The sequence below is a fragment of the Microplitis mediator genome, chromosome 5 (genome assembly GCF_029852145.1).
Source record: "Microplitis mediator isolate UGA2020A chromosome 5, iyMicMedi2.1, whole genome shotgun sequence".
Lineage (NCBI taxonomy): Eukaryota > Metazoa > Arthropoda > Insecta > Hymenoptera > Braconidae > Microplitis > Microplitis mediator.
In genome coordinates, this window is record NC_079973.1 from 9,189,497 (window position 1) to 9,206,313 (window position 16,817).

The following is a 16,817-nucleotide window of genomic DNA, read 5'->3' on the forward strand; positions in this document are numbered from 1 at the left end:
ATATCTATCATTTTTTTTTCCACTGTGTGGGATCAATTGTCTGGGATCAATTGACATGAAACCGTGTAGTATTATTGTATTAATAAAATAGCATTTAATAATTAAAATTTAAAAAAACATATATGTAAATATACCTGATCAATACTTCGATGACTACGTGATTTGTTTCGTCGATTCGGACAGTTTTCTTCTTCACTAGTGTCCGATAAATCTCTCGTCGAGTCTAAAGACAACCGTCTCATAAGTTTTGTACAACAAGTATTTTGGTTTTGTTCAACATTTCGATAATTTGGATTGGCCTGTCTCCATTGATGTTGCCCATTTCGTTGATTATTTCTCATATTATTTGATTGTTGAGTCTGTGGTAGTGGACTTAAATCAACACCACAGACACCTTCAACGCCATTACCACCATTCCCACTGCCACCACTACCGATTTCTCTTTCTTCAGAGCTACTGCTTCCTCTTCTACCATTTCTCCCATGATTACCCTCCATATGATACACTGGATTTGCAAAAGCAAGTGGAGCAGCATTTATAATATGAGAATTCGTGTTATTACTGAGTTCAACGGGGCTCGAACTTTGACTATAAGCAGCGAAACTTTGATATCCAGATGACGCGACATTACTTAATTGTGATATCGATATCTGTGATCCCTTTTGTGATTTAGATTCCGATACTTCATCATCAGCATACCTCAATAAATCAGAAATTTCATCGAGATTACCATTTGTACTCGCTATTGTTTTAACATTATTATTATTATTGTTATTATTATTATAATTATTATTATTTGGTTGATTGTTTATTGATAATGTGAGATTCGCAGTAGGGTTAATATTTATTGGATTGGCATTGACTGTTGTCTTGGTAATATTATTATAATTTTGTTGTATTTGATTAGCATTCTCTTCTCTATTGCATTGATTTCTGCTACTTGATCTTGACATATTATAATTATTATGATTATAATTGTCATCATGTTGATCATGACCCATCAATTTACCCGGTATATTATGCTGCCGATTAATAATACCTGTACCAGTAATTACCTGATTAGTTTGATTAACGTTTATATTATAATTAGCATCTTTAAGATTATTATGACTTTCTGATCGTGTCGGGCTTGTTGGATTATTCTGACAATGATTGACATTTGCGAGACTGGCGCTTGTGGTTAATCGATAACCAGTACGATTTAATAACGTAGGTCTGTGTTGACGTGTAACTGGAGTTGGTGATCGTGATACAAAAGCTGGTGGTTCCAACGGATGATAATCATCAGATGTTATTTGTAATTGTAGTTTACCATTTGTTGGAAGGTATGCATTCCGTGGGAGTGTTGCTGCTCTTATAACATTTGGTGATCTCGTTATATTTCCAGTGTGTCCGAGAGTATTGCTCTGTAATACTTCATTGCTGTCTCTTAATGTCCCATTCAATGTACTGTGATTACTTAGCGTTGATGATGCGGACACAGAAAGATTTGAATTACTGTTGACTATTGTTGGATCGTTGTAACGAAAAATGTTATTTTGAAGACTTGGATACCGATGGGCTGTTGATATTGGACTAGGTCTGGGTTGATCTAATGCCTGGGAAATTCGGTCAAGAATATCTGGTAGTTTTGATGGAGGTGATGACGGTGATGATGAAGCTGTTCCGGCAATACTTTCTCGTAAAAGTGCGTGCAATAGTGACAGTTGTTTTCCTAAATCTATATACCCATCAAACTCAAGAGAATTATTGGATGGGGCATCTTTTGATACTGGACTACTGATTAATAACAAGAAGTTTTTCATCGCTGGCGCTTCACGTTCCAGTATATCGTTCATAAATTCCATAAAATTTTCTTTACCCTGAAATCTTGTGAAATTAGCGAGAGTTTGTAAACTCTTAGCCACCAGAGTAAGATTTCTTGCTGCTTTTTCATTGGGATATTCGTGCGTTATGTTGAATAACGAAGGACTTAATATGGCTGGACATAAAAATCGTAAGAAAATAGATGCAGATATTAAATTGTCTGCAATATCTTCACGTCCAAGTTCCGCTAATCGTTCGCGAAATATTCTAAAACATTCACGTAATTCTAAAGGAAAATGTGCGTGACTTGATAATATTCTACTCCATGCTAATTCAACTGCTGCACGTAAATTCTGTTGTTGTTTGTGTAATGCCGCTAATGATGATACTTTTAGAGGATCCACTTCACAGTCACCACCATCGACAGCCCCACGAACTACAGCTCCCAGAGTTTCTTGTAGATAACGATCACCAGTTAATTTAAGATAAGCTTCCATAGCTTTTGTTGCCAGTGAATTACCACGAAAAGTCAATCTTTCATCATCGATTCGATGAATGTCCATCATTACTAAATCAGCTAAAAATTGTGGTGCCTTTTTTTCACGCTGCATCACTGCTACTAGTGCCGTAGCAATGTCTTCTTTTGCTTTGACACCAATTACTGGTTCTAGTCTTTCACAGAGCGACGCATAATCTGTCTTTAAATACTCAAGAAATTCTTGATAAACATGAACAGGTAAAATGTCGACTGATTGAAAACGGCATTTAACACGTAGTGCTGGCGGTTCTTTTAATACTCCTTTGTCACTTTGTACAGGGTACCATTTTTCAGTTAGATAACGTGACGTTACATTTTGTACGGGTATACTAACGGAACCTATCAATACATTCTTGTCTCTCTTTTTTTTTCTGTCAGCTTCTCTATACAAATTTACTTGTATTGTGTTGACTGATGGTAAATGATGAAAGTCAAAATGCTCGCCCCAAAAACATAATTCTGTTTTTAATTTTGCTGTTGTACGAGCGTATAATGTATTGTCCAAACATACTTCACAAAAGTAACGCTTTTTTGTAGGTACACCTTTGGCTTCGAGTAACCATATCTGCAGTGAATTGTCAGTTCGACGAGTTTGCTCAGCATCTGGTTGAACTGATTTCCTCAGACTGTAAATACAATTTATATATTTAAATATTTATCAACAGTGTATAGTTTAATTAAGGCCATTCTTACACGCCCCCCCCCCTTTCCCACACTTTTTAAAAATATTCAATGATTTTAAACTTTCATAATCATGTCGAAAAATCAACAGCGTAGGTATGATTTTAAAAAAAATTACTTATTGGAGTTGTTTTAAATTTTCTGTGTGAGTGGCGGGGAAGGGGGAGGTCGAAAAATTGTCTAAAAATGCCCTTAAAAAAACAAGAATAATGTAAATAGATTTATTTATTAACCTGTGTAACCATTGATCTCTTTCATGAGCCGTTCGACAACTAAAATATTTCGGTGGACCATTACTTGGTGTCACTTGAAAACAATGTGGTCTACCCAATAGACTTGGATGTAATGGTGTGACCGCTGCAAGATCCATTGATGTCACAGCTTGTCCACACAAAAGTGACTCGTGTGAACGGCAACCTCTTAGACCTGCTCCCCGCTGCTTCTGGCGCTCAAGTTTCGTCACACTTTTCGTTCTCTTCAAGGGATTCGAGCGGAACGATCGCTTAGAAAAAAAGTTCTGAAATATATAAATAAACATAATTATTTCATTGGCAATAAATATTTTACAAAATTACTGACAGTTGTTATTAATTAGCAACTAATTGATAAAAAATCTTTACGTCAAGATTATAATTCAAAATTTTAAATTTTTAAAACTAAAATTGATTTAACAAATTTCGTTAAATTCCTTATAGATAACAACTGTAACTAATTTTTTTAAAATCAATATTCTAACAAAATTATAACTGCGTTTTGTATTTTTCATCGGGTGCTTTAATTTTTTTTTAAATGTAATTATAACAGAATGTTTAAGAGATTTTTGAATTTTAATATTTCCATAAACGCACGTGTAACAGAATAGATTTTTTGACCGATTTCTGAACAAAATTATAATTTTACAGTTACGAGATTTACCCAGAAAGGGGACGATATCCCACTTTCCTCCCTAGGTGTGTAATATACTAATGTAATTTTTAAATTGACAATTAAATTCTTTCGGTAAAACTACAATAATAATAAAAGTCAAAAAAATATCCGAGTAAATTGTTAAGGTTTTAATAAACAATTAAATTAAAAATGTATTTTGTAAACTGAGTAGTGATACTGGGCAGTTGCGCAGGACTGAAGTTTGCTCGTTTATTGTAAAAAAAAAAGAATAATACTAAAGTAATAAATATGAATTCGCAAAAGTAGTTATGATTTAGAACTATAATTTCAGTGAAAGGTATAATTATTACAAGCTACTTTCAACATTTATATTCAAAAGTATTTGATAAATAACTTCCGGATTATTTATTATACGTCTGTTACATCTTTTATATTATTTTACGTAATATTTTTAATATTAATATTTACCCGTGTAGAAAAATAGTTTATTATGACATTATATACTTTATTATTTTTATTATTTCTTTTTGTTGGGTTCACACACATTTTAAAACTTTTTCATTCAATTATTATTATTTTTTTCTTTTCTCTAATAGTTTATGTCAATAGCCTTTAATAATAAATTATCATTATCATAATATATCACAACATGTGAAAAAATTTTTATCACATAGTGCCTTTGTCTACTGTCAATGATAAGGATATTACGTACTACTTGACACAATTTTCCGTTATAAAAATTTAAATTAAATCACAGTAAATTCATTTCAGTACACTGTTAAAATTTTTCCTTAAATTTAAACCGAATTACTTGAAGTTTTTAACGTATAAATTAACTTATTTACATACTTTATTTTTCCGTTACTTCAAATTTCCAAGTCACAAAAGACATAAAAAAAAATTAAAATCACACGGTATTTTAATTTATTATTCTTCAATTATCGTTTTGAAATCATTCATAGTTCAATTAATTTAATATTAAGTCTTTACCAAAATATTCACCTCAAGTCTTTACCAAAATTACAATTATCAAAAACTCGTTAAAATTTCTCGTGAAAATTTGAGCCCTTAATATTGATATTGAGAGGTGTATCATCGCAATTTTTGATTTTTTGTTAATGAGCGAGTTTTTGTCTCATAACTCTCAAACAATCGAGAAAAACAAAATAGACTTGAATACATTTCTTGTAGAAAATTGAATGCTCTACAAAAAAGGTCTGATTAAAATTTTTTGTCAGATGAATCGTTTCCTTATAATCATGCCTTGAACATTGGTATGATTTTACAATTTGATTGTTCAACTTTGAAATTTTGTAATTAATGTAAAAATCAGTTTCCAAAAAAAAGCCAATGAATATTCTCAAAGGAAATTGAACGCTATACAAAAAAAGTTTCTTAACAATTTTTGCTAAATTCACTCCTTCAAAAGTTATTCAAGGTTGAAGTTGAGTCAAAACGACTTCAATAACCAATGTTCTAGGCATGATTATAAGAAAACGGTTCATCTGACAAAAAATTTCAATCAGACCTTTTTTGTAGAGCATTCAATTTCCTACAAGAAATGTATTCAAATCTATTTCGTTTATCTCGATTGTTTGAGAGTTATGAGACAAAAATCCACTCATTCAAAAAAATCAAAAATTGCGATGATAAACCTCTTAATATCAATATTAAGGGCTCAAATTTTCACAATAATTTTTTTTTGTCGTCCCAAATAATATTTTCACAGTATCGTTAAAAAAAAAAAATAGTCGATTTTTTTGGCCCAGTTTAATATTCATAAAATTTTTGTAATAGGATAGTAGTAATTGTGAATCTACGAAAATTAGTAAACTATTATTGTATTAAATACATAAAAGTGCTTATTATTGATAATGAATTACACTTCTCACTACTTAATATTAATTTTTAATATTCTGCTTACTAATTATTGACGATAAATTTCACTTTTTACTATTTTGAGTGAATTTTCAATATCAAATATTTTTTATGTATGAATATTAAAAAAAAAATTTAACAGTGTATACTTTCTTATGAAAATTTGTATTTATATAATGATAAAGTTTTTAAAAGTAATTTGATGTACATTTATATTATTTAAAAAGAAGTAAAATGTCAGTTTAAAATAAGTATGTTCAAAGCGCGACGAAATCTCAGTGACGACTGCAGATGCTTGGGTACCATCTCACCTCATTCGTCTAACGAAGTCAAGGGATCCTTGGGGCTCCACTTGAGCACCGGGAGCACACCTTTGTATCGTAAACGAAAAAGAACCCCAGTCTACATCTACAATCTACATCTACATTGAGGTATATACATTAATATGTAAGAAGCACTTACATTAAAGTAGGGTATAAGGTCGATTCTACTTTTCTTTCATATGTAAAATATAAATTCAGTAAATTTTATTTCTTTATCTAACTTACACAGACGAATGGATACTCTGAAATGTTTCGCGTATTTTTATTTACTTTTCATCAGAGGGTTCTCAAACTTTAAATTTATATAAAGTAAAAGACCCTAAACCAGATCAGTGCACACTAAAAAATATTGTGTATCTGTGTTAAAAGCGGTCCGTGTTAAATTTTTTGTGTTGATTATTTCGTGTTAAATCAACACATTTCACTTTGTTACTTAAAAATTTTGAATCGATCTATTATTTGATACTTTAAAAGTGTTACTTAGTACAAAAATTGTAATTATCAACATTTATGAAGTGTTACTTTAAAATTAACACAAAATATATGTCAAAAAGTCAATCGATAGTCACAAAAGGATTATTAGAAAAATGAAAGTTAAATCAACAATTTACAAATGTTAATTTAACTCAAAAATTTTAATTATTAATATATTAAATTTACCATTTACTAAAAGCTGGAATTTGTATCATTATAATAAAAAAAATTTGGGCATCGGTTGGGCCTGCGGGCCGGCTCCAAAACTTCCCGCTGTTTTCGAGCTTCTTGAGCTTGAATCGATCATTGAAATCGTTTTTGAGAAATTTAAAAAAAAACAAAAAAAAATTTTTTTTTTGTACACAGAAAAAACAGTTAACTTGGTTCAAGAAAAATATTGTCTACTGAATTTCCTTTCTTGATTCAATAAAAATGTACACTTGATTCAAAAACTCTTTTTTGGTTCAAGACAGTAAACTCTCTTGCTCCAAAAATATTTATTTTCGAAGTGAAATTGAAAATTTATTGATTCAAGGAAAAAAATTCTTGGCTAAAGAAAATAAGTTATCTCACTCCAAAAAATCAAGATTTTGAACGAAAAAAAGTTTACTTGGGCCCAAGAAAAAAAATTTTGTTGCTCCAAAAGTTTGTTTCTTTAATAAAAATAAAAAATTTTTTCAGTCAGGAATGTATTCTTTCTCCGAAAGATTGACGTGTTGATTTTTAACAAATAATTCATTATCAAGATTATTCTCAAAATTAAAATTTTATTTTAATATTTAAAATTATAAGAAAAAAAAATGATATTTCATTTAATTTGCCGATTTATACATAGAGTGGCTTAATCTCACTCCATTGAAAAGTGAACGGATGGGTCTTTTGCCTTAAATAAATGTTTGTTTAATCCTCAGGGTAGATTTGCGTAATTTAATATATTGCGGTTATTCAAAACTATTAATAATAATAATAACAATACATTAGTGATGACATGGATAATTTAATGGTATATATTTTTGGTCGCGTGCTGATTTGATTAATTATATGTTTTGGTAATCTTTTAATCGTATTTTTCATGGTACATTTAAATTCAAGATTTAAGGATTTAGGGATCAATAACAATGTTATTGTTATGTTGAGTTTACATAAAAGATTAAATCAAGCAAATAAAATCAAATGTATAGTATAAGTATTTAAATTATTTTCGAATCTAATGGAGGTTGAAAAAAAATAATAATAGTAATAAAAATTGTTAGCCATCACGAGGTATTTTTCTATTTGTCATTTGAATTCTTGCATGTTAAATAAAATAAATCGATAATACCAATTGGTATTGTACGTATGAGTATTTGTATTTCAGCTGGGATATTTATACTATTGAAGCATGCTAATATTTTTTTGTATTGTCATTTTAACATATATAGGTTGGGCTTTCGTAATACGGAGGAAAAAAAAAATGGGTGGAAGCAAGAGAACAAATGCCAGGTGAATCTCAGCTAGAAAACATAAGGGGAAATGACAACATGAACGGAGCGATGTGGTCTAGAAAAATAAAACTAGTTTTTTGACATTTGTAAAGCTAAAATAAACAATGACCGTTGCTTTGAATTATACATATGTTTTTAGGAATAAATTCATCAATTTTTTATTTTTTATATAATTAAATGATAACACTTACGACGATTCTGTTGGGAGTTACGTCTAAAGGTCGTGCACCCAAAACTGGTGTCGCTGGAGCACTTCCTCTTCTGCACGCTTTCTCGTATGATGTGTCTGAAATTAATAAAAAATAATAAATATTATTTTTAGTTTATTGAAAATAAAATATAACTTTAAAAAACTTTCATTTATGCAAATAATTATCTTTAAATTTTCTCAAAGGTTTCGTTATGTTCTCGCGGATATATTTTTGTAACAAAAAGGAGAAATATTGATGGTTAATAAATGTTCAATAAATTGCAGATATTTAAAAAAAAAAATTTAATTTAAAAAAAAACTGGCAATTATTGGGGCCTACCAGCAGAAGCGAAAACTTAAAACTATGAAATAACAGTAGTTTGTTTTTGGATTTTTAAATTAATTATAGTATCAAAAATTAAAATTTCATAATTTGTAAATAAAATTTATTAACATTAGTCGGATTTTCACATCTATCGGCATTCTAAGCAACAATTGTATACATTTTTATACGGTTTATTTATTAATGAAAACATATTATGGTCAGTGCAAGCCTAGTATAAAATATAAATACAACTTATAATTGGCAGTCAAAAGATAAAATAAATAAAATTAAAAAACTGTAAAATTTACAGCAATTTAATTACACAATTTTATGAAACTATTAATAAATTTATAATTAAATGAATTCAATATTTTATAAAAATATTATTAGATTCATTTATATAACTTTTTTTATAGAAATTGATATAATTATAGATATTATATTATATTTATATTATTTTATAAAATATTTTTATAATCTAATTCAAATGATGAATAAATAATTTTAATTTGACATAATTTCCGATTTAATTATGCAAATTTAATCTCATAGTTTGCTGTCCAAGTGCGACACGTCATATTTATAGCTACAGGTATATATGTAGGGTGGTCGTTAAAAATTAAATTTTCTCAGGCGCTTCATGAAAAGCTTTTGTTTAGTAAAAAAATCCTTGGGGAAGTTGGTTTTTTTTTTTTGAGTAAAAAGCCGAGTGCCTCAAGACGATCCAAGTTCATTTTTCAACACAATCGCGTTTTTTTTAAATACCTCACGGAATATGCAGATTATAGGAAAAAATCATGGGAACAAATTTGTAGGAAATTAATTTCTTGACAAAAAAGGTCATATTCATTTTTTTTAAAAAATATGTTTTTATGAAGATATTTTAAAAAAACATTTTTTAGAAATCAATTGAGAATTGTAAGGATTACGAATGTTAAAAATAAAGTTTTTTCTTAAATATAGACAACTTCGTAACTCGTAACATATCAATCATTAATGCTTGTTATAGTTCCTATATATTTAAAAAAAAGTTATTTTCAAAATTTGTAATCCTTAAAACGCTCAATTCATAAGACCTAAAAAATGTTTTTTTTTTAATATTTTCGTAAAAACACATTTTATAAAAAAAATGAACATGATCTTTTTTGTCAAGAATTTAATTTCCTACAAAATTGTTCCTATGAGTTTTTACTTTAATCTGCATATTTCATGAGATATTTAAAAAAAACACGATCGTATCGAAAAATGAGCTATGATCATCCTGATGCACGTGTTCTTTTTACTTAAAAAGAAAAAACCAAATTACCCAGGTATTTTTTTCGCTGGAAATAAGTTTTTCATGGGGCGTCTAAACAAATTGAATTTTTAACGACCACCCTAGTATACTGAACATTAGCATTTCGGTGACGCGAACTTATAAGTTTGACCCCATCCAAAAATTGCCCAACGCGCCTAAAAAAGTTTTGACTTAAAAAAAAATTGAAAATGTGGTTAAAAAGTACATCCTAAAAAACACAAAAGAAAAACATACATCATAAAATTACCAATCGCAACATTATCTATTTAAAAAAAAAAAATAATAAAAAATAAAAAATGTTTAGAGGTGACAATTTTTGTCATTTATTATTTATTTCTTTTCCAACAAAAGATTTAACAGCGGAACTAATATAAGTACATAAATATATAAATGAACGTTTATATATTTAATTTTTAATTCAATTTGAAGGCATAAAAAAAAAATAATAAAACATTGACCTTTTTTACTGATCTAAAATTATCTTCCCAAATTGTTGACAGGCGTAAATTGAACAATAAATCATGTAAAAGTTTAATAACAAGCAAAGAGGATGCTATTAAATCCCACAAACAAATAAAATAATATACCGGAAAAGTATCATCCATCTTATATCCTGGCACATACAACACCATAAACTCTCTTGATGCCTCATAGCGATGCATTTTCTCCTTCTTCTCAACTCGTCTTATTCCAGTTTGTTCTCCTTTACTTGTGCATGCTTACGAATACTAATTGAAGCTAATAACCATAACTTAAATATTTTTTTAAACGGTTAATCGCAGTGATTTTGCTCGAGATCTTTTTGTTCGATACAAAGTTATCTCAAGTAAAAGAAAAACGAGGAGAAAATAAAAAAATTATTTAAAATTAAAATTGCAGCTGCAGTAATAAGAGAATAAATCGATATTATTTATAATATATCTAAAGAAGAAAAAGGTTTTTGCTTTGTGTGGCGCCTCAAGTTTTATAATGATATTTGGTCCATCAAGAATAATCCCCTATAGATTAGTGGCACGCCCGATACTGCATTTGAATTGCAATTGAAATGAAATGAAATAAAAACGAGCGCCACACGACTCAATACTTACTACTGCTATTAATACTTTATGCCGGCTGGCATTTTATTTGCTCGCATCCCTCCTCCTATTGTTCAATAGCTGGTCAACGGTTACTAATGATCGCTATGCTACTACATTCAAATTCCGCAGCACGTCATCATACCACTTGAATTGAAATTTTATAACTGTAACTATATTTCGAGATTCAATTCCAGTAATTGCACATCGCATTTAACGATAAAAAAAATATCAATGAATGCATAATAACATAAAGAACAATGAGCACAAGGTTATGGAGTATCATATTGCTCGAGCATATGAATATGAATGTCTAAATTGCTAGACTAAATAGGTAATTTTGTTATTTAATTCAAATCAACTTTATTTTTTTTGTCACGACTTAATTTTTAAAAATTTTTGTAGTTAAATTCTACATGTGCTCTTATTTAAAAGCTTTTAAAGCAAATGGACTAAGAATATGCATTTTCAGAAGTACTTTCAATTGTATAGAGAGCATAAAAAGAACACCTAATCTACATCGAAGCGAGAGCATTTGTTCGTTTCAACAAGTCAACCGCTTAACTGATGCTATTGCTCTGAAGCATTCATGCGGATTCAAGCGGTATTAATACCTTACAACTGTCAACGCGATACCCATTATCACTATTAAATTTTAGCCCTCACATTGTTGGGATATTCATTTATACATATGACTTTTAAAAGGTCTGTCTTCTTTGTTCATCAATTTTTTTTTTTCATCTCATTTTAATATATACATGTAAAAAGAAAATCCAATAGTGGGTAGTAATAGAGTTTATTCGTCAATCCTAATGCCCCGAGTCAAAAAACAAATTCGGATTTAAGTCTTGAAGTTCTCAATGATGATTTTGAGGATCAATTTAGAATTTTAAGATTGACAACAGTATTGAAAGTTATCGTAGTTTAGTCCTCAAAGTAGTAGTTACGACCCAGTTTACCACTTTGAGGACTAAACTGGAATAACATAATCTGGATTAGAGCCTCAAAATACTCAAAACATAGAGGAATAATTTTATCCGCATTTGAACCTCAAAAGTCTCATTCGACGTATTCTCTCCCCTCCATTTTCTATCTAAAATTTTTCAAAGTCCGAAGTATAACTTTTCATTCGTTGAGGAATGAAATAGAATGAATAGAACATCAAAGGAATTGAGGCTTTTGAATACCAGATAAAATAATCATATGTATGTATATTTTTATCTTATGGAAAATGCCACTACAAACAGGATATCCCGAATCCTTTATTTTTAAATATCGGTCAAAATAGTGTATTACACACCTAGAGAGGAAAGTAGAACATTCCAAGCCGCGTGTATAATTGCCTACCCGAGGCTAAGGAAAACACGCGGATTGGGACGTCCAACCCTCCTCCGTGTATATACAATTTTTCACTAGATCTGTACCAGATGGTTTAAATTTTTGTCGCCGGTTGTGGAAGAATGACGCTTGCGCTAATTTTTGACATTTGTTTTCTCATAAAAGAAATGAACGACTTTCTTCCCTCTACACAGGGCAGGGATCCAAACTTTTGGTGCAGGTAGGGTGACAAATAAAATTTTAATTTTTTTTTAGCCACCCTAATATATATAGATATTTTTCTAGAGGCGAATATAATGTAGACTATGTTATACTACGCGAATGTTTTATAGGTTTCAGTTGTCTAAGGCGTGTTATATTAAGTTTAGTTAAAATGACTTGCTCGATACGCTTGCTAGTAGTATATTGTCCATGATAATATTTATAGCTAGAGGATGACCGAACACGATTTACGGCGACGCAGTGTATTATATGTTACTACGTCCAGACTGGATTATAGAATAAACCACCACCGGACCTGGAGCTTTCATACGCACAGCGACATTGCGATTTTATTTATTGTCGAATATAGTTGACATTAATGTCGATTCATGAGGTAAATCTACCAAACTAACGCACAAGAGGGAAACTCATGAAATTCATATATTTTACATACAAAAATAATTTACAGTAGGCGTGAACATTTTATAATATTCACACCACCAATATTTCTATTGTATTTTATAATACATTGCACATAAATACTTCTAAGTATTTGGGAATAATAAATCATGTAGTGGTATTTTATATCATGAGGAAATGTTTCATTAGATATGGTAATAGTTGTAACAACTAACAGTTACTGTTGTATATAGTATGAAAACAATCATTTCAAAAGCATTTTATTCATTTATATATCATGCGTTCTCTGGCGGAACTACTGCCTCCGGTTTAGTTATACTGCACTCTGAAATGAAGGCCGATTTAAACGTAAAGTTATGCAAGAAGCGTGGGATAGTTGTACAGAAGCGAATATAAACTACTAATTATTATAGGCTGTTGTTGTTGTTATTTTTTATTAGTAAAGATCAATTTAGTTCAATACATAGTTCGCAAAATAAATATTCATTACTCAGTTAATTTCTTTAACAACAAAATATGTGAAAATTAATGTTCAGCATAATTTCACACAAAACAAACAATTTTATTTTTTACCGGGAAAATTTTTAAATATTTTTTCATCATTGTAAAAGTTATGACAGCAAATAAATGAATTAAAAAGTAAATTTTGCAAAACTATTTATTTTATACAAGATGATCTTACATGACATTTCATAATTACGCAATATATTAAAATTCTTAAAATGTCATGAATTAACATTTATACAATTTTAATTTATTTAACGATAAATAAAAAATGTATGAAATTTTAGTCCTTATTTCACACTACTTTGGGGTTTTTCCTTTCATTTTATCCTCAAAACAGCAAAGTGAGCCTTATCTCGTCCTCAATGAAGTTTACTGACCCCCATTTCTGACTGAAAAACCCAACTCCACTGAACTGAACTTCATTTCAAACTCACAAACCGAATGTGAACTTCGTTTGACCTTAAAGAACCCGGGCACTATATTTTAAATGGTGAAATGTATTTTTATTTCTGTGTTGTACTGGTTATTGGGTGTGACTCGAGTGAAGTTAAAGAATTTGTAAGTTTGTATAGAATTTCCTCCTCACTTGAGCCCGCACAACCTCACAAAAGTTGGTGATTTGAGGTTAAGGTGAGCGCCAAAATTTTGACGGGTAGTTTTTATAATAGTTTATAGTAGTAACTGTGATCCTACAAAAATTAGTAAACTACTTTGAATTAAATATTAAATGGCCTGTTATTTCTACAAACTGCTTGAAGTAGGAATACCTCAATATCTGCGTGATCTGTTTGTTGAGGAGGTAGATGTCAAAAGATCGGAGAGATTGGTAGTAAAAAATCATAATATATTGTTTAAAATTCCAAACTTTGCTACAGTGTTTTATGAGCATTCATTTGTCGTCTTAATAATTCGTCTCTGGAAAGATCTGCCTCCTAAGATATTAAAATCGGGTAGTCTTGAGGTTTTTTAAAAATAAAATGTTTGACTACCTATTAAGTTTAGACTTTAAATGAAAGTAAACAACAATTTTTGTAAAATAGCAAATCATAAATCAGCTTAGAAATTGGATTATACAGTAAGAGTTAAATCGTCTATTAATATTCCTTCACAAATTGTGACTTTAGGTAATAAAATTACTCTTGTAAAAAAAACTATATTGATGTATAAAATTGCCATTTGGACTGTGCCTTGGCATAAAAATTAATAAATAAATAAATACATAAAAATACTTAAGTTGATAATAAATTCCGCGTTTAACTATTATTCGCATTTTTCCGTGTGTATTTTTTATCCAATTTCAATACAGTTAAAAAAAAAACTCTGAAATAAAATATAATATTTTAAAAAATTTATATTTTTATACGTTTTTTAGGAACTTTTATTTTTATTACTTAAAATAACCCATAAAAAATTGCGTGAATACTAAAATGTTGATGACTGAAAAACTGTATACGCCTTTTTCAGTTTCAAACAATTTACAAAAAGAATACACACGTATATAACATTGAGAAAGTAAGATTTTATGAGAAAATAACGTATTTTCTTAAACATTATAAAATTCTTAACTTGAGAATAGTTGGCCATAGAATAATCATCAAGTAACGGTTTTGTTTTCCAGAATTTCATCAGCTACGGAAAAAAAAAATTCCTTTCTCTAAATTTTCAGGTTGCAACTGTTTTTCTCAGATATTTATAGTGAAAGCTCATAACTTGTTAACGTTTATTAGGAGAATTTCGAAACATAAAATATATAGTATATGCTACACAAGTAAAATTAATGTTTAATTCACATTGATGTGTATTTCCAATGACTTTCCCGCGAATATAAATTTAATAGTCTTTGTTTCGGAACCCTATATGCTCGAATGTGCATTTAGATTTTATCAAGAGGTATGTATGTAATACACCATATGCAGGGAATATTAAAGAAAATCGAGGATAATTGGAGCGATTCAGGGCACGCGACTTAAACAGTAACAGCAGATGCTTCTTGAGTACTCGTGCGTACTTGTCGAAAATGAGATGACCATCCATGGCCATGAAAGAAACACACGCAGGTGGCGCAGATGCTAGAGTACAAAACGTAATAAATATCTACAATATCATATATATAAGTATAACAAAATACTTTTAACACTTTATGCATATATAATATATGTTATATATATCCATATTATAGTTGCGTGCTTTTATATTCCCTCTTCAACTCTTCTTTCGTTCCAGTATGAGCACGCGACCGCAATCTAACCGCGAAATATGTCAGGCGTTGGACAAATATCACTTGTTTATTATTATCATTATTATTGAGCTAATAAGGGAAATACCCGGGACTAGCAGAAGACACAAGATCTCTTAGACTTATACTTGTTACTCTGTTCTGCATATAAGCCCACGGAAATGAGAGCAGACTAATTCTCATACGCTTTCCCTTGTATATAAATTAAAAATTTAATCTTTGTATTTTCTATTTGAATATCATATTTTTTAATGATTTTAATTATAATCCACATATGACTGATATATTTGTTTATTTTCATTATCTATGTAACTATAAGTAGCATACTTATGTTAGCAGTTTAGCAGTACGATGTGCATGAAATGTAGAATTTGACGTGAGTCAATTAGTGAAAAGTTTTTAAACGAGAGTAAATTTAACACTCCCAACTCTTCATGCTTGAAGTGTGCAAAATTTTAGATTAATTTAATAAGTCAAATATGAAAATAACTTATGAACAAATTTTATAACGAAAAGTTTAAACTTATAATTTTAATCAATTACTTAGATCATTAAAATGATGTAAATAATTGATTAAATGAAATCAACTTTTGTAAAAACAATATTTTCTTAAGTAGTAAGTCTATAAAAATTAGTACATTATTAAATTCATATTTAAAAGTTTAAGAATAATTTTCTTGACAGAAGACTCCAAAAAAATGTTGGAAAATTGAAAAGTGCATGCCTCAATCGTCCATGATAATTATAAATATTTTATTATTTTATCAATTTTTTCACATTATTAATTATTATTTAACTTTTAAATAATTAATTTTATTTTCTATTTTTAGTTTCATTTTTATTATCGAAAATTTTTTTTAGATGTCACTTTTTATTTTTTAATTCTACTGCCAGTAGTTGGTGAAAGAAAAAGAAAAGAAAAAATAATAACAATAAAAAATGGCAGCTTAACTTTTTATGAATTACGGAGTTTAAGTTTTTTTTTATTAATTACAATTAAACAAAAAGAAGTTAGGTAGTGATTTTCCAAAGGGCTCTTGCGACAAAAGATACAGAACTAATATAAAAAAAATTATGCCAATTTATTATATTTTTCAAAAGTTATCGTGGTTCCGAATATTCATACAAGACAATTGACAGCAATGGTTTCTTGGA

At 29.2% G+C, this 16,817-nt stretch overlaps 1 protein-coding gene across 12 annotated transcripts in view; it reads right to left on the minus strand.

The window, feature by feature from the left end:
* The window catches only part of LOC130667379 (disabled homolog 2-interacting protein), a 76,816-nt gene that overhangs the window by 4,633 nt on the left and 55,366 nt on the right, over window positions 1–16,817 (minus strand). For all 12 annotated transcript variants that reach the window (XM_057468890.1, XM_057468894.1, XM_057468889.1 and 9 more), the window contains 3 exons: window positions 8,264–8,358; window positions 3,259–3,542; window positions 135–2,970 (listed from right to left, as the gene is read on the minus strand). In XM_057468890.1, the coding sequence (XP_057324873.1) occupies window positions 135–2,970; window positions 3,259–3,542; window positions 8,264–8,358 (3,215 nt within the window). The remainder of the gene's footprint in view (window positions 1–134; window positions 2,971–3,258; window positions 3,543–8,263; window positions 8,359–16,817) is intronic.